Source organism: Panulirus ornatus, chromosome 65 (assembly GCF_036320965.1).
Source record: "Panulirus ornatus isolate Po-2019 chromosome 65, ASM3632096v1, whole genome shotgun sequence".
NCBI classification, from domain to species: domain Eukaryota; kingdom Metazoa; phylum Arthropoda; class Malacostraca; order Decapoda; family Palinuridae; genus Panulirus; species Panulirus ornatus.
In genome coordinates this window covers 9,529,898-9,554,381 of record NC_092288.1, presented here as the reverse complement: position 1 = coordinate 9,554,381, position 24,484 = coordinate 9,529,898, and the positions used below count along the sequence as shown (strand labels likewise).

The 24,484-nt window shown below is 41.9% G+C and overlaps 1 protein-coding gene across 12 annotated transcripts in view; it reads left to right on the top strand.

The window, feature by feature from the left end:
- Positions 1–24,484, top strand: part of LOC139746484 (uncharacterized) — a 313,137-nt gene that overhangs the window by 164,803 nt on the left and 123,850 nt on the right. For all 12 annotated transcript variants that reach the window (XR_011712164.1, XM_071657756.1, XM_071657763.1 and 9 more), the window contains one exon: positions 1,010–4,483. Coding sequence is in view for 11 of the 12 variants with exons in the window: in XM_071657756.1 (XP_071513857.1) it covers positions 1,097–4,483 (3,387 nt within the window). In the remaining variant the exon portion in view is untranslated. The remainder of the gene's footprint in view (positions 1–1,009; positions 4,484–24,484) is intronic.

The following is a 24,484-nucleotide window of genomic DNA, read 5'->3' as shown; positions in this document are numbered from 1 at the left end:
AAGGGAGGAGACAGTCAGTCGGGTTTCCACTAAGCACATTGTCTCTTCTCTCCCTCCTGGTAACTGTCACTCCACATCATGCCATTCTGCCACTACCTCAAGCCCATTTTCTGGTGAATGTTTATCATATATTGTCTGTTTTGTATATGAGAGTATAGTAATTGTTCTGAAGTTCAGCTTTTCGTGTATCTTGTACTCTGCTATATGTAATTGAAAAATTTTGTTCTGGACATTAAAAGAAAACGAATGTCGGAGGTAAAATCTATGACACCCTAAGGTTAATCAGAGTTTACAGGAATTTTTTTTTTTCATTCCAGTTGTAGACAAAAAGTCACTTTAAGGCTGGGACTACACTGAAATATAGAGGTTTGATGAAAGGAAGAAAGAATGGACAAGGAACAGTATTTACGAATTTTGGAGGAAGTGAAAAATTTCTCATAAAATGTGCCAGGTCATAGTTATTGGAAAAGATATGAGGGTGGAGAGTTCCAAAGCTTTGAGGTGTAGGGAAAGAAACAGTTATCAAATGGCGTGCCCTTGAGTTGCCAGTGGGCACACACTGATCACATGATGCAGCAGCTTGCAGAATATTGTGTGGTCTAGGTAGTGGTTGGGGCACACAAGCAACCAGATCTCAGGAGCCAAAAGAAAAGAAAAAAAAAAGATAAAATGAGATACTTATAGAAGCGGGAAAGTTAACTGACTGTGTTCGACTTGACTTTTCCTTTCATTTGAAATAGCAGCAATAGGCATATGCTATGTTGATTACTAAAAAAAAATTAGTTGAAGATGAGATGATAATCAGTAATCAGTACTGATATGGTATAAGTATTAATTTTGGCTTCTTTGAAAATTGCATTGTCTTTATTCTTTACATCTTCATTATATTGTTTTATTGTCATAATTCTTTACGTCTTTGATATATTCTGTTTTGGTTGTAATTAATGTTTTTTTATGACTCTTTACTTCCCTTTTTTATGACTAACAACTGGTTTTATTTTCTTTCCAGGATGACTGTGCCTCTAGCGTGTAGCGCACCATGGGATTCATCGACAGAATGAGTGTTTGATATTATTTATAAATTAATTTATTAAGGATGGATAACCTGTCTGGGCTGTTTGGAGATGGAGATCTGAGCGACCTAGACTTGGGAGGGGAATCTTTTGGTGGCCCCTCAGGACCCACAGCTGTTTCTGTTTCAGAGATTGGTCTCAACAGCTACTCCCAGCCTTCTTACACAAGCATAGACTCTGGGGCTGGGGGGCCACCACCTCAGGGACCTGGTCAGAAGATGAGCTTGGGTGGTGGTCCCCCTTCCTCTACACAGTCTGTATACCCTGGCCCCAGTGCTGGTGGTGGTTACCAATATGCTGGAGCTCCTGGCCAGCAGCCTTCCATGAGCCAGTATCAAGGGAGTCAGTACCCCTCATGCCCTCCATCTGGACAAGAAATGTATGCCCAAAGACCTGTACAGCCTAACCAAGGTGTTCCAACCTGGAATAATCAGCCTGATCCTTATAATCAGATACCTGGCAACTATCAGCAGCATTCAAGTTACACACAAACAGGTATGCCACCATATCAGAATCAAGGTATGAATAACAGTAGTATTGGAGGTTCTATGCAACAAAACATTCCACAAAATTACCAGGGTATGGCTCCTCAGAGTATGGGTCAGGGATATCCTCCTGGTTCTCAGGGCATAGTTTATGCGAGTGCACCAAGACCCCCTTATGCTGGGTTTGATCCCCAGAGACCAATGGCTTCCAACTCTCCCAACATAAGCTCCTATTCAGGGGCACCCCCTGCACCTGGCCAGCCTCAGCAGTATGTCATGAGACAGCCATATCAGACAGGTCAGTATCCTCAGGGCCAAGTTCCTATTGGGGGGCAGCAGCAGCAGCAGCAGCCTCACCCTGGCCAACCTGTGATGGGTGGTCCACGACCTCAGGGTGATATGAACCAATACCCTGGCTCTCAGGTACCTAATGGCACTCCAGGTTACAGAACACCTTTCTCTCAAGCTTCTCCACAAATGTCACCTCATCCACAACCATCTCCACGGCCACAGATGTCTCCTATGCCTCGTAGTATGTCACCACATCCTCGCCCAAACTCCAATCTAGGTATGGCCACTCCAGTGTCTTCACCAGCTTCAATGCCTCCAACATCAAGTGTATCACCAGTTCCTGCATTAGGTGGTGGGCCAGGTACTAGTTTGCAGCAACTGGAAAACATGGTAAAACCAACTGGTATAGCCGGTAGAAACACACCCACCAACCAACGCTCCACTACCCCTACCCAGCCCATGCAGTCCCCAGGGCACTATACTGCATCCTCAGGTGTGCCAAGTCCAATGGGAACCAGAGCTCCTATGTCTCCAGGTATGGGTAGTAGACCTTCAATGGGCACTCCTATGAGCCCAGGTCTGGGGCCTACTACTAGGCCTCCCATGTCTCCAGGTTTAGGACCTGGGTATGCTAGGCCTCCTACGTCTCCAGGTTTAGGGCCTGGTTCTGTTAGACCTCCCATGTCCCCAGGACTAGGGCCTGTTGTTGCACGACCCCCAGTATCCCCTCAACAGTGGCAACAGGCACGGCCTATGACCCAGCAAAGTTATGTTCAACCAGGCAGCTATATACAAGGTACCTTGCCAGGACAGAGGCCCACACATCCCATGAATCAACAGCAATCACCTGTATCAGCCCAGCAAGGACAAGACTCCTCATTGCCTGACAGTATTTCTAATGTTAGTGATAGTAATTTGACTCCTAGCACTAGTACATCAAGTGTGTGTGTTTCTCAAAGTAATGGACCAGTGTCAACTCAGTGTGTTAATAGCAATATAGTGAATAGTGCAGTAAATAGTGTGTCAAAGAGTGAGTGTATTAGTGAAAGTATTCAGGTGCAGGCCTCTGTTGGGCCTATCACAACACTAGCATCATCAGTTAATGGGCCCACACAAACGACTTCAATTACACAGCACCAACAGCCCTCAGCACCCACCAACGTGCCTACAACTTCCAGTGCCCCAGGAAGTGTGCCAACAAGTGTCATGTCTCAGAATGGCATGTTACCTAATACAGTGACTTCTAATGGCATACCCACCAATGCAAGGACGCCTAACAGTATGCCAACAGGCAGTCTACCTAATGCTTCTGGGATATCTCCATGTGGCCCCCAGGGGTCAGGCATAATGAGATATTCTGGCCCACATGGACCCCATGGTGCATATCCTCAACAGCCTTTAGGACAACCAGGGTACAGAATGATGGGACCATGTACCTATGGCCCCCAGGGACAAATTTCACAGGGACAGTTGGCTCATAGTGGTTCTGGTCAGGTACCTCCTGGTGGTCCAGGCCCAGTACCTCCTGGTCAGGTTCCATCAAGTGGTCCCACCCAGGTGCAGCCAGGTGGTCCCACCCAGGTTCAGCCTGGGGGTCCCACCAAAGTTCAGTCTGGTGGTCCAAACCAAATGCAGCCAAATGGTCCCACTCAGATGCAGCCTAGTGGTCCCACTCAAATTCTTCATGGGGGTCCTGCTCAGATGCATCCTGGTGGTCCCAGCCAAATGCATCCTGTTGGTCCTAGCCAGATGCAGCCAGGTGGTCCCAACCAGATGCAGCCTGGTGGTCCAAACCTTTTGCAGCCTGGTGGTCCCGCCCAGATGCAGCCTGGTGGTCCTGCCCAGATGCAGCCTGGTGGTCCCAGCCAGATGCAACCTGATGGTCCTAGCCAGATGCAACCTGGGGGTCCTAGCCAGATGCAGCCTGGTGGTCCCACCCAGATGGCACATGGGGGTCCTGTCCAGGTACAGCATAGTAGTCCTAACCAGATGTCGCATAGTGGTTCCAGCCAAATGCAGCATAGTGGTTGTGGGCAGATGCAGCATGGTTCTAACCATATGCCACATGGTGGTCCTGGCCAAGTGCCACTTAATGGTCCTGGCCAGAGACCACAAGGTGGTTCTAACCAGTTGCAGCATAATGGTCCAAGCCAAATGCAGCATGGTCCAAACCAAATGCAGCATGGTCCTAGCCAGATGCAGCACAACAGTACTGGGCAGATGACTCCTAGGACACCTGGCCAACTAACGTTGCGGGCTCCTCGTACCCCAGGACAGGCAAACCAATTGTCTGTTGGACCAGGGGTGCAGATATCCGCTTGCTCCCCAGGACAAAGAGCTACTGGTCCACCTGGGCAAGTACCTACTGGTTCATCTGGTCAGATGCCTCCTGGCCAGATAGGATCAGTAGGACAGATGGGACCAGGTTTGCACCCTCAAACTCCCATGGGTCCTGGAATGGCAACTGGAGGTCCCTTGAGAATGCCACAAGGTGCTGTGGGAGGGCCTGGGATGGCAACACAAGGACCTCGTCCTGTGCAACCTCAGATGAACCTCTCCCTCGAAATCCAGCAGTGTCAGCAGCAACTGCAACAACTGTACAAAATGCCTCAGAATGTTCAGACTCAGCAAAAGGTAAGTATCTTTGTCAGTGTATTGTATCATGTACATCTTGCACAATTACTGAATTGTATGAATTTAAATTTTTGTATTTATTAGGCAGAAGAAATGTGAAACTGGCCATCCTTGGACTTTTGTTGCTTTATGATGATGCATTATATATTTCTTCTGTGTAGTAGTTATTTCGGAATAGATGGAACTGGTGGTTTGCAGCCGGAATTTTAAGCAATATAGTTGGATGTATTCATTACTATTACATATATTGAGATAACTGGGACGATCATTAACATTTTTGGCTTTTGAGGTCGAACGAACTTTGAGTCAGATTTTCCTAAGGGGAACTACATATATTTGTTTTTTATTTTTGCCAAGGTTATTGGTTTGAGCCAACCTGGCATGGCACCCTGGATCCCACATCCAAGGGGAACCAGGTGGCTGGTAGTGTCACTTGCCCACAGTTGTTTACAATCTATTCATGTTTGTGGTGTTTTCAGTTTTAAATTGTATTTTCATTTCATATTTGTATGTAACTGATCATTCGATGATATTTATATATGCTAAACACTGAATGCTGAGAGAGAATGAAAGAATATTTATCATGCTTGACAAAGAACAGTGGATACTGAGTGATGAGTCTTGGCCAGCCCTTAAGTGCCATACACTTGCAAACTACTCACAAAAAAGAATGAGAGGAAGTTCAGAGTAAATGTAAGTAAAAGAAGGGTTATAGTATTTAGCAGTGCAGAGGGACACACGAATCACAAAAAGAACGAGAGGAAGTTCAGAGTAAATGTAAGTAAAAGAAGGGTTATAGTATTTAGCAGTGCAGAGGGACACACAAATCACAAAAAGAACGAGAGGAAGTTTAGTGTAAATGTAAGTAAAAGAAGGGTTATTTTATTTAGCGGTGCATAGGGACAGATTAGTGGTTGTGTGAGTTTGAATGGAAAAAATTTGAAAGTGAAGTGTTTTGATATCTGGTAGTGGACATGGCAATGAATGGAACCATGGATGCAGAAGTGTTATAGGGTGGATGAGTGGGGACAAAATATCTGCAAGCATTGGTATGTTTGAAGGTATAGTAGTCTCAGCGATGTTGTATGGAATTGAGGCATGGACTGTTGATGAGGAAGTGCATAGGAGGATGGATGTGGTGGAAATGAAATGTTTAAGGACATGTGGTATGAGATGGTTTGATCAAGGAAGTAATGTAAGGTTAAGAGAGAGGTGTGGTAATAAGAAGAGTATGGTTGAGAGATTTGAAGAGGGTGTGCTGAAATGGTTTATGCAGAAGTGGAGAAGACAAGGAGAAAAGGGAAATCAGATAAGAGATGGAAGGATGGTGTAAAAAATGTTTTGAGTGCTTGAGGCTTGAAGTGTACGAGGGTGAAAGGCGTACACAGGATAAAGTAAGTTGGTTTCCAAGATAGAGTGGATGTTACAGTAATACTAAGTATGTTCATAGAGTCGAAAGGTGAAATTACAGACCCGTCAGAGGAAAGTGGAAAGGTTTGAGTTTTCGATTGAGAGATGGGTTGAAACTTGGTCTTGGAAGAATTTAACTTGACCAGATTTCTTGTATCCCACTGAGATGTTCTGTCCTGTCCCCATTGAGGTATCCTGTGCTGAGATTATTTGGCCATATGAGAGGATGAGTTAGAAAATAACCAAAAGGGTATAGGTTTACATATTGGAAGTTAAGGGAACAAGGAAAAGGGGGAAACCAAGAAGTTGGAATGATATAGTGAAAGATGCTTAAAGATTTGGGATGTAAGTTTGAATTGAGAAAGGTTGGAGGAAGTGAAGTATTTGAGATATATGGGAGTGGACTTATCAGTGAATGGAACAGAACCATGGAAGCAGAAGCGAGTCACAGTATGGGGGAGGGGGCAAAGGCTCTGGGAGCGATGAAGAATGTGTGGAAGGAGAGAATGTTATCTCGAAGAGCAAAAGTGGGTGTTTGAAGCAGTAGTAGTTCCAACAGCATTATATGGTGTAGTTCAAACAATATTATATGATTGTGAGGCATGGGCTATAGATAGATATAGATAATGAAAGGGTAAGAGAGATGTATGGAAATAAAAAGTGTGTGGTTGAGAGAGCAGAAGAGGGTGTGTTGAAATGGTTTGGACATATGGAGAGAATGAGTGAGGAAAGGTTGACAAAGAGGATATATGTGTCAGGAGAAGCAGGAGACCAAATTGGAGGTGGAAGAATCATTGAAAAAGATTTTGAGTGATAGGGGCCTGAAGATACTGGAGGATGATAGGTGTGTAAGGAATAGAGTGAATTGGAATGAAGTGGTATACCAGGATCGATGTCCTGTTAGTGAACTGAACCAGGGCTTGTGGAATGTCTTGGATAAACCATGTTATGGTCCGTGGGGCCTAGATGTGGAAAAGGAGCTGGATGAACCATGTTAAGGTCCGTGGGGCCTAGATGTGGATAGGGAGATGTGGTTTTGGTGAATTACGTGTGATAGCTAGACTGAGTGTGAACAAATGTGGCCATTTTTGTCTTTTCCTGGCACTACCTTAGTTAAGCTGGAGGTAGCAGTGCTGTGGGATGGGGTAGCGCCAGGAATGGCTGAAGGCAGGAAGTATGAATATGTACATGCGTATATATATATATATATATATATATATATATATATATATATATATATATATATATATATATAGTATGAAAAAAAAATATATATATATATATATATATATATATATATATATATATATATATATATATATATTTTTTTCATACTATTCGCTATTTCCCGCGATAGCGAGGTAGCGTTAAGAACAGAGGACTGGGCCTTTGAGGGAATATCCTCACCTGGACCTCTTCTCTGTTCCTTCTTTTGGAAAATTAAAAAAAAAAAGGGGGGAGGATTTCCAGCCCCCCGCTCCGTTCCCTTTTAGTCGCCTTCTACGACACACAGGGAATACGTGGGAAGTATTCTTTCTCCCCTATCCCCAGGGAATATATATATATATATATATATATATATATATATATATATATATATATATATATATATAATGCGGGAAATGGCGAATAATTTGAAAGAAAGAAAGAATATATATATATATATATATATATATATATATATATATATATATATATATATATATATATATATTTATTATTTTACTTTGTCGCTGTCTCCCGCGTCAGCAATATAGCGCAAGAAAACAGACGAAAGGATGGCCCAACCCACCCACATGTATATACATACATGTCCACACATGCAAATATACATATCTATACATCTCAACTTATACATATACACACACAGACATATACATATATACACATGTACATAATTCATACTGTCTGCCTTTATTCATGCCCATCGCCACCACGCCACACATGAAATAACAACCCCCTCCCCCCGCATGTGTGTGAGGTAGCGTTAGGAAAAGACAAGAAAGGCCACATTCATTCACACTAAGTCTCTAACTGTCATGTATAATGCACTGAAACCACAGCTCCCTTTCCCCATCCAGGCCCCACAGAACTTTCCATGGTTTACCCCAGATGCTTCACATGCCCTGGTTCAATCCATTGACAGCACGTCGACCCCAGTATATCACATTGTTCCAATTCACTCTATTCCTTGCACGACTTTCACCCTCCTGCATGTTCAGGCCCCAATCACTCAAAATCTTTTTCACTCCATCTTTCCACCTTCAATTGGGTCTCCCACTTCTCCTCGTTCCCTCCACCTCTGACACACATATCCTCTTGGTCAATCTTTCCTCACTCATTCTCTCCATGTGACCAAACCATTTCAAAACACCCTCTTCTGCTCTCTCAACCACACTCTTTTTATTACCACACATCTCTTATCCTGTTATTACTTACTCGATCAAACCACCTCACACCACATATTGTCCTCAAACATCTCATTTCCAGCACATCCACCCTCCTGCGCACAACTTTATCTATAGCCCACGCCTCGTAAACATATAACATCGTTGGAACCACTTTTCCTTCAGACATACACATTTTTGCTTTCCGAGATAATGTTCTCGACTTCCTCACATTTTCAACGCTCCCAGAACTTTCGCCTCCTCCTCCACATCCGCTTCCATGGTTCCATCTGCTGCCAAATCCACTCCCACATATATATATGTTTGAAGGAATAGTGATTCCGACAGTGTTATATGGTTGCGAGGTGTGGGCTATAGATAGAGTCGTGCGGAGGAGGGTGGATGTGTTGGAAATGAGATGTTTGAGGACAATATGTGGTGTGAAGTGGTTTGATCGAGTAAGTAATGAAAGGGTAAGGGAGATGTGTGGTGATAAAAAGAGTGTGGTTGAGAGAACAGAAAAGGGTGTTCTGAAATGGTTTGGTCACGTCGAGAAACTGAGTGAGGAAAGATTGACAAAGAGGATATATGTGTCAGAGGTGGAGGGAGCGAGGAGAAGTGGGAGACCAAATTGGAGGTGGAAAGATGGAGTGAAAAAGATTCTGAGTGATCAGGGCCTGAACATGCAGGAGGGTGAAAAGCAGGCAAGGAATGAGTGAATAGGAATGATGTGGTATACTGGGGTCGACGTGCTGTCAGTGGATTGAATCAGGGCACGTGAAGTGTCTGGGGTAAACCATGGAAAGTTTTGTGGGGCCTGGATGTGGAAAGGGAACTATGGTTTCGGTGCATTATACATGTCGGCTAGAGTGTGAACGAATGTGAGCTTTATTGTCTTTTCCTAGTGCTACCTCGCGCACAAGCAGGGGGAGGGGGTTGTCATGTCATGTGTGGTGGGGTGGCGACGGGAATGAATAAGGGCAGACAGTATGAATTATGTACATGTGTATATATGTATATGACTGTGTGTACATATATGTATACGTTGAGATGTATAGGTATGTATATGTGTGTTAGTGGATACGTATGTATATGCATGTGTATGTGGGTGGGTTGGGCCATTCTTTCGTCTGTTTCCTTACGCTACCTCGCTGACACGGGAGACAGCGACAAAGTATGATAGATGAATATATTATGTATATATTCATTATACTTTGTTGCTGTCTCCTGCGTTAAGGAGGTAGTGCAAGGAAACAGATGAAAGAATGGCCCAACCCACCCACATACACGAATATACATACACGTTCACACATGCACATATACATACCTATACATCTCAACGTATACATTTATATATACACACACTGACATATACATATATACACATATACATAATTCATACTGTCTGCTCTTATTCATTCCTGTCGCCACCCCACCACACATGAAATGACAGCTCCCTCCCCCCACACGTGTGCGAGGTAGCGCTAGGAAAAGACAACAAAGGCCACATTCGTTCACACTCAGTCTCTAGCTGTCATGTATAATGCACCGAAACCACAGTTCCCTTTCCACATCCAGGCCCCACAAATCTTTCCATAGTTTACCCCAGAGGCTTCACATGCCCTGGTTCAATCCATTGACAGCACGTTGACCCCGTTATACCACATCGTTCCAATTCACTCTATTCCTTGCACGCCTTTCACCCTCATGCATGGTCAGGCCCCGATAGCTCAAAATCTTCTTCAATCCATCTTTCCACCTCCAATTTGTATATATATATATATATATATATATATATATATATATATATATTTTTTTTTTTTTTTTTTTTTTTTTTATACTTTGTCGCTGTCTCCCGCGTCTGCGAGGTAGCGGAAGGAAACAGACGAAAGAAATGGCCCCCCCCCCCATACACATGTACATACACACGTCCACACACGCAAATATACATACCTACACAGCTTTCCATGGTTTACCCCAGACGCTTCACATGCCCCGACTCAATCCACTGACAGCACGTCAACCCCTGTATACCACATCGCTCCAATTCACTCTATTCCTTGCCCTCCTTTCACCCTCCTGCATGTTCAGGCCCCGATCACACAAAATCTTTTTCACTCCATCTTTCCACCTCCAATTTGGTCTCCCTCTTCTCCTCGTTCCCTCCACCTCCGACACATATATCCTCTTGGTCAATCTTTCCTCACTCATTCTCTCCATGTGCCCAAACCATTTCAAAACACCCTCTTCTGCTCTCTCAACCACGCTCTTTTTATTTCCACACATCTCTCTTACCCTTACGTTACTTACTCGATCAAACCACCTCACACCACACATTTTCCTCAAACATCTCATTTCCAGCACGTCCATCCTCCTGCGCACAACTCTATCCATAGCCCACGCCTCGCAACCATACAACATTGTTGGAACCACTATTCCTTCAAACATACCCATTTTTGCTTTCCGAGATAATGTTCTCGACTTCCACACATTTTTCAAGGCTCCCAAAATTTTCGCCCCCTCCCCCACCCTATGATCCACCTCCGCTTCCATGGTTCCATCCGCTGACAGATCCACTCCCAGATATCTAAAACACTTCACTTCCTCCAGTTTTTCTCCATTCAAACTCACCTCCCAATTGACTTGACCCTCAACCCTACTGTACCTAATAACCTTGCTCTTATTCACATTTACTCTTAACTTTCTTCTTCCACACACTTTACCAAACTCAGTCACCAGCTTCTGCAGTTTCACACATGAATCAGCCACCAGCGCTGTATCATCAGCAAACAACAACTGACTCACTTCCCAAGCTCTCTCATCCCCAACAGACTTCATACTTGCCCCTCTTTCCAGGACTCTTGCATTTACCTCCCTAACAACCCCATCCATAAACAAATTAAACAACCATGGAGACATCACACACCCCTGCCGCAAACCTACATATATATATATATATATATATATATATATATATATGTGCATATGAGTGGATGGGCCATTCTTTGCATGTTTCCTGTTGCTACCTCACTGACGTGAGAAATGGCAATCAAATATAGAATATACATATAAATATATATTTTTTTTCCATACTATTCACCATTTCCCACGTTAGCAAGGTAGCGTTAAGAACAGAGGAGTGGGCCTTTGAGGGAATATCCTCACCTGGCCCCCTTCTCTGTTCCTTCTTTTGGAAAAAAAAAAAAGAAACGGAGGGGGAGGATTTCCAGCCCCCCCGCTCCCTTCCCTTTTAGTCGCCTTCTATGACGCGCAGGGAATACGTGGGAAGTATTCTTTATCCCCTATATGTATATATATATATATATATATATATATATATATATATATATATATATATATATGAGTAAAATTTCTTGGAAATTATATGGGAGAGTATTGATTGAGAGGGTAAAGGCATGTACAGAGCACCAGATTGGGGAGGAGCAGTGTGGTTTCAGAATAGGTAAAGGATGTATGGATCAGGTGTTTTCTTTGAAGAATGTATGTGAGAAGTACTTAGAAAAACAGATGGATTTGTTTGTAGCATATATGGATCTGGAGAAGGCATATGACAGAGTTGATAGAGATGCTTTGTGGAAGGCATTAAGAGTATATGGTATGGGAGGTAAGTTGCTAGAAGCTGTGAAAAGTTTTTATCAAGGATGTAAGGCATGTGTGCAAGTAGGAAGAGAGGAAAGTGATTGGTTCCCAATGAATGTCAGTTTGCAGCAGGGGTGCATGATGTCTCCTTGGCTGTTTAGTTTGTTTATGGATAGGGTTGTTAGGTAGGTGAATGCAAGAGTTTTGGAGAGGGGCAAGTATGCAGTCTGTTGTGGATGAGAGGGCTGGGGAAGTGAGTCATTTGTTGTACGCTGATGATGCAGCGCTGGTGGCTGATTCGGGTGAGAAACTGCAGAAGCTGGTGACTGAATTTGGTAAAGTGTGTGAAAGAAGAAAGGTGAGAGTAAATGTGAATAAGAGCAAGGTTATTAGTTATAGTAGGGTTGAGGGACAAGTCAATTGGGAGGTAAGTTTGAATGGAGAAAACTGGAGGAAGTGAAGTGTTTTAGACATCTGGGAGTGGCTTTAGCAGCAATGGAACCATGGAAGCGGAAGTGAGTCACGGGGTGGGGGAGGGGGCGAAAGTTCTGGGAGCGTTGAAGAATGTGTGGAAGGCGAGAACATTATCTTGGAGAGCTAAAATGGGTATGTTTGAAGGAATAGTGTTTGAAGGAATAGTGGTTCCAACAATGTTACATAGTTGCGAGGCATGGGCTGTAGTTAGGGTTGTGCGGAGGTGGGTGGATGTGCTTGAAATGAGATGTTTGAGGACAGTATGTGATGTGAGGTTGTTTGATCGAGTAAGTAATGAAAGGATAAGAGAGATGTGTGGTAATAAAGATTTTGTGAATGAGAGAGCAGAAGAGGGTGTATTGATATTGTTTGGTCACATGGAGAGAATGAGTGAGGAAAGATTGACAAAGAGGATATGTTTGTCAGAGGTGGAGTGAACGAGAAGTGGGAGACCAAATTGGAGGTGGAAGGATGGAGTGAAAAGGATTTTGAGCGATTGGGGCCTGAACATATAGGAGGATGAAAGGCGTGCAAGGAATAGAGTGAATTGGAATGATGCAGTATAGCGGGATCGCGTGCTGTCAATGGACTGAACCAGGGCATGTGAAGCGTCTGGGGTAAACCATGGAAAGTTTTGTGGGGCCTGGATGTGGAAAGGGAGCTGTGGTTTCATTGATTATGCATGACAGCTAGAGTCTGAGTGTGAATGAATTTGGCCTTTGTTGTCTTTTCCTAGTGCTACCTCGCACGTGTGCGGGGGGAGGGGTTGCCATTTCATATGTGTGTGTGTGTGAGAGAGAGAGAGAGCAGATGTGGCCTCTCTTCGTCTGTTTCCTGATGCTAACTTGTTAATGTGGGAAATGGCGATTAAGTTTGAAAAAAATTTTGTGTACGAGAGTGGGTGTGTGTCCTGATTGAGGAGTCCCTTCCATCTTTATGAAAGTCCCATAGCAATCGGGAAACTGTCCATGTCAACCAGACTGAACCAAACTAGGGTATAAAGTGTAGTGATGTGTGTGTGTCTATGTAGGGAGAGTGCAGGGAACCTGAGCATTAAGTGTTAGCTGTGTTCCTGTCTTCATTGTACTTGTTGCTTGTTGCAAGAATTGAGTGTGGAGTGTGTTCAGGTACAATGTATTGGTAGGATCTTTGTTTTATTGTGATAATGTTGAGTATTTTAAGTTGCTAGTCAGCCATACGTGCTCTCATTTGTGTGATTTATAGTTTTGTAATATTTGATTTTGTGAAGGTGGGAGTTCTGATAGGTTAGACTGAGTTTAGAATGGAGGACAGGAATTGTTTGTAGAGGATGCTAAGGGATTCTTTGGTCTAAGTCTGGTGCCAGTTAGTGTTCTAGGGTCATTTAGTTTCTGTTGCTTTTGTGTTGATGTTGGTAATGAATGACATGTGTTGAATTTATTGCTTACAATATTTGGTATTTTGTTTATGTGGGAGTGATTGTCCATTCAAGGTAACTAGTGCATTTGAGCTAGATTGACATCTGTTTGGGGTTGAAACAATGACTGATGACTTCTGTGAAGATGCTGACATTTTGTTTTGTGTGAACTGTTGTTCCCGTTGCATATAGTGCTGCATGTTTGTTGTTGCTTCTCTGGTGTCAGGGTCTTGTGATCTCATTTGTATATGAAAGAACATTTATGTTTTGGTTTTAGTGGAGGTCATGGTAGGTCATTTAGGAAGAAATTGAAGAAAAGTGGAGTAAGACCTTGGTGCACTCTGTTTTAGAGTTTAGATAATTTAAAGATGAAGCTGTTGTGAATGATTCTGGCATGGCTGCCAGCTGTTGAATTAGGCTTTTTTTTCTTTTTCTTTTTTTTTCCAGGATAGTGTCAGGTATCTTTTGTGTTAGGATGTGTCTGGAGACATTGTCATATGATTTGTTGATTTCTTTTGCCACTGGTATTGTATCAGACAGGATGTGGCTGGTTGAAGCCATCTAAGATATGTTATGTGAGGTCATTGTGTAGTGGTGGTGGTAGTGGTTGGGTCTGAAGCCATGTTGTGTCAATGAGAGTGGGTTATTTTCCTTCACCCTGTCATAGATCAGTTTTTCACAGATTTTTGATAATGAAGACATAAATGATGTAGGGTGATAGAAGGAGGCACATTTCAGCAGGTTTTAGGGGTATGGAATAATTGTTATTTTAGTAAGTTTCCAGATGATAGGGATTTTTTGTTGCCAGAAGTGATTCAGGTTATATGCAAATGCTTGGATTGCATCTGTTAATTATTTTATATTTATATTTATTTATTATACTTTGTCTCCCGAGTTAGCGAGGTAGCGCAAGGAAACACACTAAAGAATGGCCCAACCCACCCACATACACATGTATACACACAAATGCCCACACATGCACATATACATAACTATACATTTTAATGTATACAGACATATACACTTGTACAGATTCACACTTGCTGCCTCCGTCCATTCCCTTTGCCACCTTGCCACACATGAAATAGCATCCCCCACCCGCACAACAGGGGAGAAAGAATTCTTCCCACGTATTCCCTGCGTGTCATAGAAAGCGAACAAAAGGGGAGGGAGTGGGGGGCTAGAAATCCTCCCCTCCAGTTTTTTGCTTTTCAAACAAAAGGAACAGAAGAGGGGCCAAGTGAGGATATTCCCTGTAAGACTCGGTCCTCTGTTCTTGGCACTACCTCGCTAATGCAAGAAATGACGAATATGTTTGGGGAAAAAATGTACATGTACGTGTATGGGTGTTTATTTATATAAATGTTTATATGAGTAGGTGGGTTGTTCTTCGTCTGTTTCCTGGCACCACCTCTGATGTGGGAAACGGTGATCAAGTATACTAATTACAGAATGGGTGATGTACTGGCTATGAAACGGTTGTGTGATCGAGCTTTGGGCAGACAACAGTCATCAGAGTAGTTATTATCATCATAAGAATCATTGATCAACTATCATTTTCTTTTTTTCTCTGTGTCACTCATTGGTTTATGCTTCACATGTTGCATTTGTAATTTTTTTCTGCTGGTGAGCCTCATGTGCCCCTCTTGTGGATAGCTGAGGAACCAGCTCATCCACATCACTATAATCATTTGTTATGAACCATATTGCAATATGGTCTAAGAGCACTTAGCCCATGTTGGACTGTGTGTAGTAGATATGCTGATGACAGCTGAACTTCTTAGATGATGTAGTAGATATACTTGCTGTCAAGGTTGAAAACCCAAAGTTGGTCTTTGCATTACCCAGTCTACAGACCATTAGATACAAAACCTCAAACCCAAATCAGGTTTTTGCATTAATCATCCTATAGACCACTAGATACAAAACCTTGAGAATTTATGGAACAATTAAGAAACAGAATCAAGTCTTGACCTATACAGAAATCTAACACCTTGCCTCCTATCATTAGAAACAGAATGGAATGCACAGTAGAGGAATTTAAGAGTGTTGTGAACAAGCACTTATAAAAGTGCAGCAGACCAGACATGCTGTGGAGGCTATGTGGGCCTGAGAGTTGTGGCTTAAAACAGCTTGGTTGATCATTGACTCAGTCCAACAGCCTGGGATGTGGGGGTGAAGACTCACAGAGAGGTATCCGTGAGATTTCTCCAGGTACTATTACTATGGTAAAGGAAGTAAATTACTGGTAATGGCTGAAATCTCTGAGGCTATACTTTCAGGAGTGCAGATGTGAGACTTATATTATCATCCATACTCAGAAAAGTCTGGAAGGTATGGTTCCCAACTTACATTCAGAATTAATGTCCCATTGGCATGACAGGCATGTGAGACTTCGTAAAATACTACCTCTGAAATCCAAAGGTGCAGTATGCATAAAGAGAGGGAATTCTTTAAACATCAGGTGGCCAAGATATATCAACATCTTGTTTGCTACCATCAGAAACAGCATAGGATAGACAGTTTCACCAAGTAGTGATGTCATATTCTGCAAAGTGTTTTGGTCAAAAAAAAAAAAGGGTGCTTGGCAACTACCACATCACGCATCTCCAAGTCTTCTTTGTCTTTGTAGAGCTTCTTTAAATAAAAAGCACTTCATTAGTCCATGTTTTCAGTGTTATTTGATTTATAGACATGAATGCATTTGGCTGTCCACCAAGAAGTGTTTAATAACTTTCTTCCTTTAGTGAATCTATGTGGATGTGCTAGTAGATGCTACTGCCTGTGATGCCACACTGCCAAAACTTTTATAACCCTACAGTTACAGAGTGCCTTGCTCATTTTAGATGGTTCCAAAATACTAGCAGAATGTTATGTTATTCTGGAAAGAAAAAAATTGTAGACAGCTTACAAATTTGCTGAGTCAAGTTCAGCTGAGTGGGTATGAAGGAGTGAAGGGGTGGGCGGGAGGGACTGGGGAGAGAAGCCACATGTGCCACGATTAATATCAGTTGGTCAGCAGTAATTGTTGAATAAAACAATACATTAGTTCATATATCCTAAATTACTAAGCAATGTCTTTACTATTCATATAATGTTTTATTTCTCTGTTTTGCAATGTCATGATGTGCGTAAATTTACTAATATGCCAACACCTACTTGCTGGGGACACTTCCCCATCCATCATTCACTCCATTCCCCACTTTCCACCCACTCGCTATGACCTTCAGAACTGTTAAATGCCCATCTGTTTGCTACCATTGTTGAAGCTCATCTGGAAAACATTAATTTTGTCCATATTCCTCCTCCCAGCTTTGTCTGTTTCCTGGCACTACCTTGCTGATGCAGGATATGACGATCAAGTATAATAGAATGAATATTATACTCGCCAAGCATTTTTCATGGTTGGATTATTCATAACATGTAATCATTACTAATATTCAAAACTTGCAACACCACTCGGTGCTCTCTCCCCCTCTCTGAACGAAAATTTTGTGTCAATGCTTTGTTTCCCGATATTTCGGTTTTTGTAATGTGAATAATTTTATATGGTGATTAAGGCTTTATTCTTCACTCAAACAATAATTGATATATATATTTAGTATTATTGCAATTAATTGTCCTTCACTTGATAAAATACAAGGAAAAATCTGTCGTCGGCCAAGATGCCACATGTCGCCACTGCACGAAATTCACCAAATTTTGTGACATCAGTAATTAGGGCAACTGTACAGTAAAGAAAATCAAGAATGCACTAGACAAGTACCTACAGAGTGAACCAAACCAACCAGGCTGTTAGGACTATGTGAACCTGAAGGCAAAGGCTTACAACAACTTGGTTGACCAATGACCAAATCCAGCTGAAGACCACAGAAGACCATATGGTATTCTGCAGCTTGGCCAGCCATCATAACAGCTGAAAGTAGGTACAAAACTCCTGAAGATTTCACCAGGTAGTTTTTCTCCCTTAATGAAGAGAGGAACAGTGGGGTTTGCAGTTACAGTTCCTTAGGGGACTGAGCTTTTTACTCTGGAAGCACTGGAAATAGTTGTGATTACAAAAATTTTCCATTATTTTTTTTTTATGTCCTAGTCTTCCAGTTTTCTGCTTATTCCCAGTTTATGCTTTGTGTGTGTTGTAACTCTGGTCACATTTACCAAAGGCTTTTCCAGTATCTTTGTAGCTACATGACAGCATTTTGTTCAAACTTTTATAATTGTATTTTGGTGATGAAACATCAGCGGGAGGCACGATCTTCCAGTATTGGAACCTTGGTTTTGCATACTGTCTTAAGACTTTTGAAAAGGGTGATTATATGCAATTTCAACTGCAGTAGTCAGTGGTATTTTGGGATTGCTTTGCTTCCTCTTTATGGGTTGGAGTGATGCGAGTCATTTTCAAACATTTGGTGGTTGTGCCAAAGGCAAGACTTCTTTTTCTTGAGGATATTTGGTCATTATACAAGTTATGTATTTTTGCATTTTTTGATTGAAGATGCAGCTCCAGGAGTCTGTGTTAGTGCAGAAAGTATGAAGTTGTATCCCAGTGGCCTTCTAAAGTCTTGTGGTGAGTGGATAAGATCTGCTGTTTGTAGATTAATGTTTATGAAAGTCGTTTGGTGTCATTATCTTAGGTGTTCTGTGCTTTATTGATCATACAAGCGATTGTCCAAGAAAGACAACAAGTGTATCGTAAACTTATTGTGTGGACAAGAAGGGGAATTGTTTACAAATTTTTATAATAAAGCTTTCCAATTTGTATAGACTTTCACTAATATTAAGGTTATAATTCTTTGTGTATGTATATATATACATATATACATATATATATATATATACATATATATACATATATATACATATTAAGAATATATGGTGTGGGAGGCAAGTTGTTAGAATTAGTGAAAAGTTTTTATCGAGGATGTAAGGCATGTGTACGTGTAGGAAGAGAGGAAAGTGATTGGTTCTCAGTGAATGTAGGTTTGCGGCAGGGGTGTGTGATGTCTCCATGGTTGTTTAATTTGTTTATGGATGGGGTTGTTAGGGAGGTGAATGCAAGAGTTTTGGAAAGAGGGGCAAGTATGAAGTCTGTTGTAGAATAGAGAGCTTGGGAAGTGAGTCAGTTGTTGTTCGCTGATGATACAGCGCTGATGGCTGATTCATGTGAGAAACTGCAGAAGCTGGTGACTGAGTCTGGTAAAGTGTGTGAAAGAAGAAAGTTAAGAGTAAATGTGAATAAGAGCAAGGTTATTAGGTACAGTAGGGTTGAGGGTCAAGTCAATTGGGAGATAAGTTTGAATGGAGAAAAACTGGAGGAAGTAAAGTGTTTTAGATATCTGGGAGTGGATCTGGCAGCGGATGGAACCATGGAAGCGGAAGTGAATCATAGGGTGGGGGAGGGGGCAAAAATCCTGGGAGCATTGAAGAATGTGTGGAAGTCGAGAACATTATCTCGGAAAGCAAAAATGGGTGTGTTTGAAGGGATAGTGGTTCCAACAATGTTGTATGGTTGCTAGGCGTGGGCTACGGATAGAGTTGTGCGCAGGAGGGTGGATGTGCTGGAAATGAGATGTTTGAGGACAATGTGTGGTGTGAGGTGGTTTGATCAAGTAAGTAATGTAAGGGTAAGAGAGATGTGTGGAAATAAAAAGAGCGTGGTTGAGAGAGCAGAAGAGGGTGTTTTGAAATGGTTTGGGCACATGGAGAGAATGAGTGAGGAAAGATTGACCAAGAGGATATATGTGTCGGAGGTGGAGGGAACGAGGAGAAGTGGGAGACCAAATTGGAGGTGGAAAGATGGAGTGAAAAAGATTTTGAGTGATCGGGGCCTGAACATGCAGGAGGGTGAAAGGCGGGCAAGGAATAGAGTGAATTGGATCGATGTGGTATACCGGGGTTGACGTGCTGTCAGTTGATTGAATCAGGGCATGTGAAGCATCTGGGGTAAACCATGGAAAGCTGTGTGGGGCCTGGATGTGGAAAGGGAGCTGTGGTTTCAGGCATTATTGTATGACAGCTAGAGACTGAGTGTGAACGAATGGGGCCTTTGTTATCTTTTCCTAGCGCTACCTCGCACACATGAGGGGGGAGGGGGATGGTATTCCATGTGTGGCGAGGTGGCGATGGGAATGAATAAAGGCAGACAGTGTGAATTGTGTGCATGGGTATATATGTATGTGTCTGTGTGTGTATATATATGTGTACATTGAGATGTATGGGTGTGTTTGTTTGCGTCTGTGGACGTGCGTGGATAGACATGTGTATGGGGGTGGGTTGGGCCATTTCTTTCTTCTGTTTCATTGCGCTACCTCGCAAATGCGGGAGACAGCGACAAAAAAAAAAAAAAAAAAAAAAAAAAATTTACTCGCTCAAAATATTTTTCACTCCATCCAATTTGGGTTGAGGACAATATGTGGTGTGAGATGGTTTGATAGAGTAAGTTATGAAAGGGTAAGAGAGATGTGTGGTAATAAAAAGAGTGTGGTTGAGAGAGCAGAAGAGGGTGTTTTGAAATGGTTTGGTCGCATGGAGAGAATGAGTGAGGAAAGATTGACAAAGAGGATATATGTGTCAAAAGTAGAGGGAACCAGGAGAGGAGAAGTGGGAGACCAAATTGGAGCTGGAAAGATGGAGCGAAAAAGATTTTGAGTGATCGGGGCCTGAACATGCAGGAGGGTGAAAGGCGTGCAAGGAATAGAGTGAATTGGAACGATGTGGTATACCGGGATCGACGTGCTGTCAATGGATTGAACCAGGGCATGTGAAGCATCTGAGTTAAACCATGGAAAGTTTTGTGGGGCCTGGATGTGGAAAGGGAGCTGTGGTTTTGGTGCATTATACATGACAGCTTGAGACTGAGTGTGAACGAATGTGGCCTTTGTTGTCTTTTCCTAGTGCTACCTCGCGCACATGCGGGGGGAAGGGGTTGTTATTTCATTTGTGGCGGGGTAGCAACAGGAATGAATAAGGGCAGACAGTATGAATTATGTACATGTGTATTTATGTATATGTCTGTGTGTGTATATATATGTATACGTTGAGAAGTATAGGTATGTATATGTGCATGTATGGACGAGTATGTATGTACATGTGTATGTGGGTGGGTTAGGCCACTCTTTTGTCTGTTTCCTTGCCCCACCTCTCTAACGCGGGAGACAGCGAGAAAGTATGATAATGATGATAATAAATATATATACTTTAGCCTTTGCCTGATATGCAATTTATTGACTAACTCCTAAGGGAACATGAAGAGTTGGGTTGACCGACTGCCACAATCAGGATTCGAATAAATGCAATCTACCCTAGGAGGTCTGTGAGTGCATCACAGTCAGTAGTCAAAAGCAGAGGTAGGGAAAGAGGTATCAGAGGAGGACTTGGCTCTAGTAGCAACTGAAGGTGCTCTGTTAAGTTCATTAGAACCGAGCATACTGACAAACCAAAACATCACAGACAAGCCATGTAACATCCGTTATATATGCCAACTTACAGAGACTTAACTCGTATAAAACAAATAAAATCCCATTTATAAGAGACTTGCTTAATTGGTCAAGTGCAGTATTTGCAACATTCACGAAAACACACACGCTAAAGATACTATGAATATTGGAATCTGGATCCCACAATACTACCTGTATATGTGCAAACAGATTGCTGTGTGATAGACTTCACAGGAGTCTGATAGATGTGATACTGGTATTACAGCATATAAAATGCATAGGATTAGGAGAACCAGCAAATTTAGAAGATGGATATGGAACATTTTAACTCAACACATCACAACTCTTTGTTTTAAATCAGGCTAATTTTGGTGAGGGTGAGACGAAAAGCTCATTCCCCCAAGGAATTGTACTTGCACTGCTTCCGTTCTAAATTTCTGGCAACTGCTGAAATCTCTGAGGCTGTACTCCATGGAGCACAGATGGGAGAGGTACATCATCTGTACCAGAAAAATATCAAGAAGGTATGGGTTCCAACTTACACTTAGAAAAAAAACATCTGATGAGCACGACAGGCATGGAAGACTTAAAGTACTGCCTCTGAAATCCAAAGGCGAGATAAACACAAAAAGAGAGAACACCTTAACCATCTGGGATCCAAGACTCTCAGCTGTTCCCAGTAATGTAGTTCCTTTACCTCATTTATATGGTCTGTGAAACAACTGGGTGTTGTAAAATTCACCTGCCTTGTTGTGAGATGTTAGAACACGGCAGTATTCAATTCATGAAAGAATTAGTGCCTTGAATGATGTTGGTTTTTCTTCTGTCATGAAGGTCTGCAGGATCCAGTTTTACCATCCCTCAAAAGGAGGCAACTGGTATTTTGTTGTATTTGCTGAAAGTGAGGTCTTCAGACATTATTACTCTTAAGGCCTTCCACATTATTCAGCTGGTTCAATTTGTCTCATGTCTGATTAAAAAAAAAAAAAGGTTAGCTTGGCCTCTTTTGTTTGATTGCGAATGTAGTTATCGTCTCATGATACTGTATGCAGAATTATTCCAGCCATAGGGTGACTACAGTCCTGCATCTTTCCCCTGGTAGTTTGCACATTTCTAGGCATTACAATATTCATTTATTTTCACATGAAGCTACTTTTTTCTTCCTTGAGAATTTTGCCTTTTTTTGGGATATTGAAATCCACTTTGCAAAGGAATTCCAACTGCAAAGTGTATAAGACCAGCCGGGCTTTGAATGGCCTGCGGGCTGTTGCTTCCAACAGCTTGGTTGACCAGTGACCCAATCCAGTAGCCTGGGCCAAGCACAGGTTGTGGGGATGCAGACTCCCAAAGACTTAATTGACCAGCAAGAGTCCAAGGAGTCCTTTGAGGCTTTTTGTTATAGTGGAAGAAATGAGAAATTTGTATAGTGCTGAGAAATTAGAAGGGCATACTGATTGTACAAAGGAAACACATGTAAATTCTTCATGTAAATAAGGTGAAAATAATGTCAGTTATGGAACATAAGTGAAATACATATTTATTGTTTATTCATAAATGTATCAATGGTGCTTGGTTCACCTACTGTAATTGGTAGATTGGTCTGTACGTCAACAATCTAGTCAAGAAAAACTTTAGAAGTAAAACGTTTTTCCACGAGTTTGTATCCACTAATACTGATGCAATTAGACAAATGTAGTAAGTAGTTTATACCGAGATTTTCAAAGCTTTTGATAGTTTTCATTAACCATTGATTTTCAGTAATCATTAATTTGCCCCTTAATCTTCTTTTTTCTAAGATGTTTTAACTTGGCATTAAGCTGGCCGTTTTATGATTTGTGTCCATTGTCTTGCCAGACATGCATATCCCCCACCTCCACACACACACATACATTCATGAATATGAATGGAATTTAAAGAGTGCTGGACTTTCCCAAAAGACGTATCTTCACCGAGTGTACTATGGAGTTTTTACTTTGCAGGAATTTGCCACGCCTAAGAATACAAAGTATGTTACCTTGATGTAATTCGTTAAAAGTTTTCAGTTATTCTTGTTCGTTTGGTTTCTTTTCTTAATTATAATTTTCACTGCTCTTCTACAGTTGAAAATCAGTGGACAAGTTGTGATGGTAGAAGAAACTGTGAAAACACTTCAGTATATGATCTCTTGATTTTGCCAAGCTGTGATGTATATTTACTTGCTAGGTGTGAAAATGAGCAACATGCTTTTCAGTGAAGATTAGTTAAGCTGTGATTTATATTTACATGCTAGGTGTGAAAATGAACAACATGCTTTTCATTGGAGATAAATTTAAACTCCATTATGGGGAAAGTAAAGAAATCAAAAATCACAAAATACCGAAGACACGGATGCTATTGTAAACTAGATGCTAATGTGAAAGATCTTGGAGTAATGATTTCTGACTTCCCAATCTGTTGCGATCACAACAAAACAACTGTTGCCTCATGCAGAAGGATGGCCTGCTTGATCTTGCTGACCTTCGAGACATGGGAAGAAAAACCAATAATAAACAAAACACTAACTTCACAAATTGAATATTGTTGCATCCTAACATCGCCCTACAAAGCGAACAAAATTGTGGATTTATAGTGTCCAGAGATCTTTCATAGTCCATATTAATGTGGTAAAGGAACTGAATTACTGAGAACCATTGGAATCATTCACACCATGCTCCCAGGTTTGCAGATGGGAGGGGAATATCATCTATATCTGGAAAATCCTAAAAGGGATGGTTCCCAACTTCTGTATGGAAGTACTTCCTATTGGCTTGACAGGCATGAAAGATTTCGCATAATACAACCTCTGAAATTCAGTGGTGTGATATGCATAAAAAAGAACTCTGTAAACATCTGGGGCCCAAGACTCTTCAGTACCTTGCCATCTACCATTAGAAATGCCATGAGATTCACAGCTGTAGGGCCTATGAGAGCCTTTAAGGGTGCGGCTTCCAATATCTTGGTCGACCAATGACCCAATTCAACTGCCTTTGCATTGGGGGTGGAGACACCCAAAGACACCATGAGGTTTGACAGAGAGTTGAGATGCATGCTGATTACTGCTGCTTATGGAGGCATTGGAATTTGCTTGGTTTACACGAGCGTGATGTCATTTGTTTGTTAGGGAATTGTAGGTTAATCTTTCCAATATACCAGTCATTTTATTTCAGCTTTTTTCATATTGTTTTGTATAACTTTATGATTGCATTTTGTCCAAAACTTTGGCAAAATGTGTGCATTTTACATGAGTATTTTGTTTGCTTTTCTTTGTTGCCTGTATGCC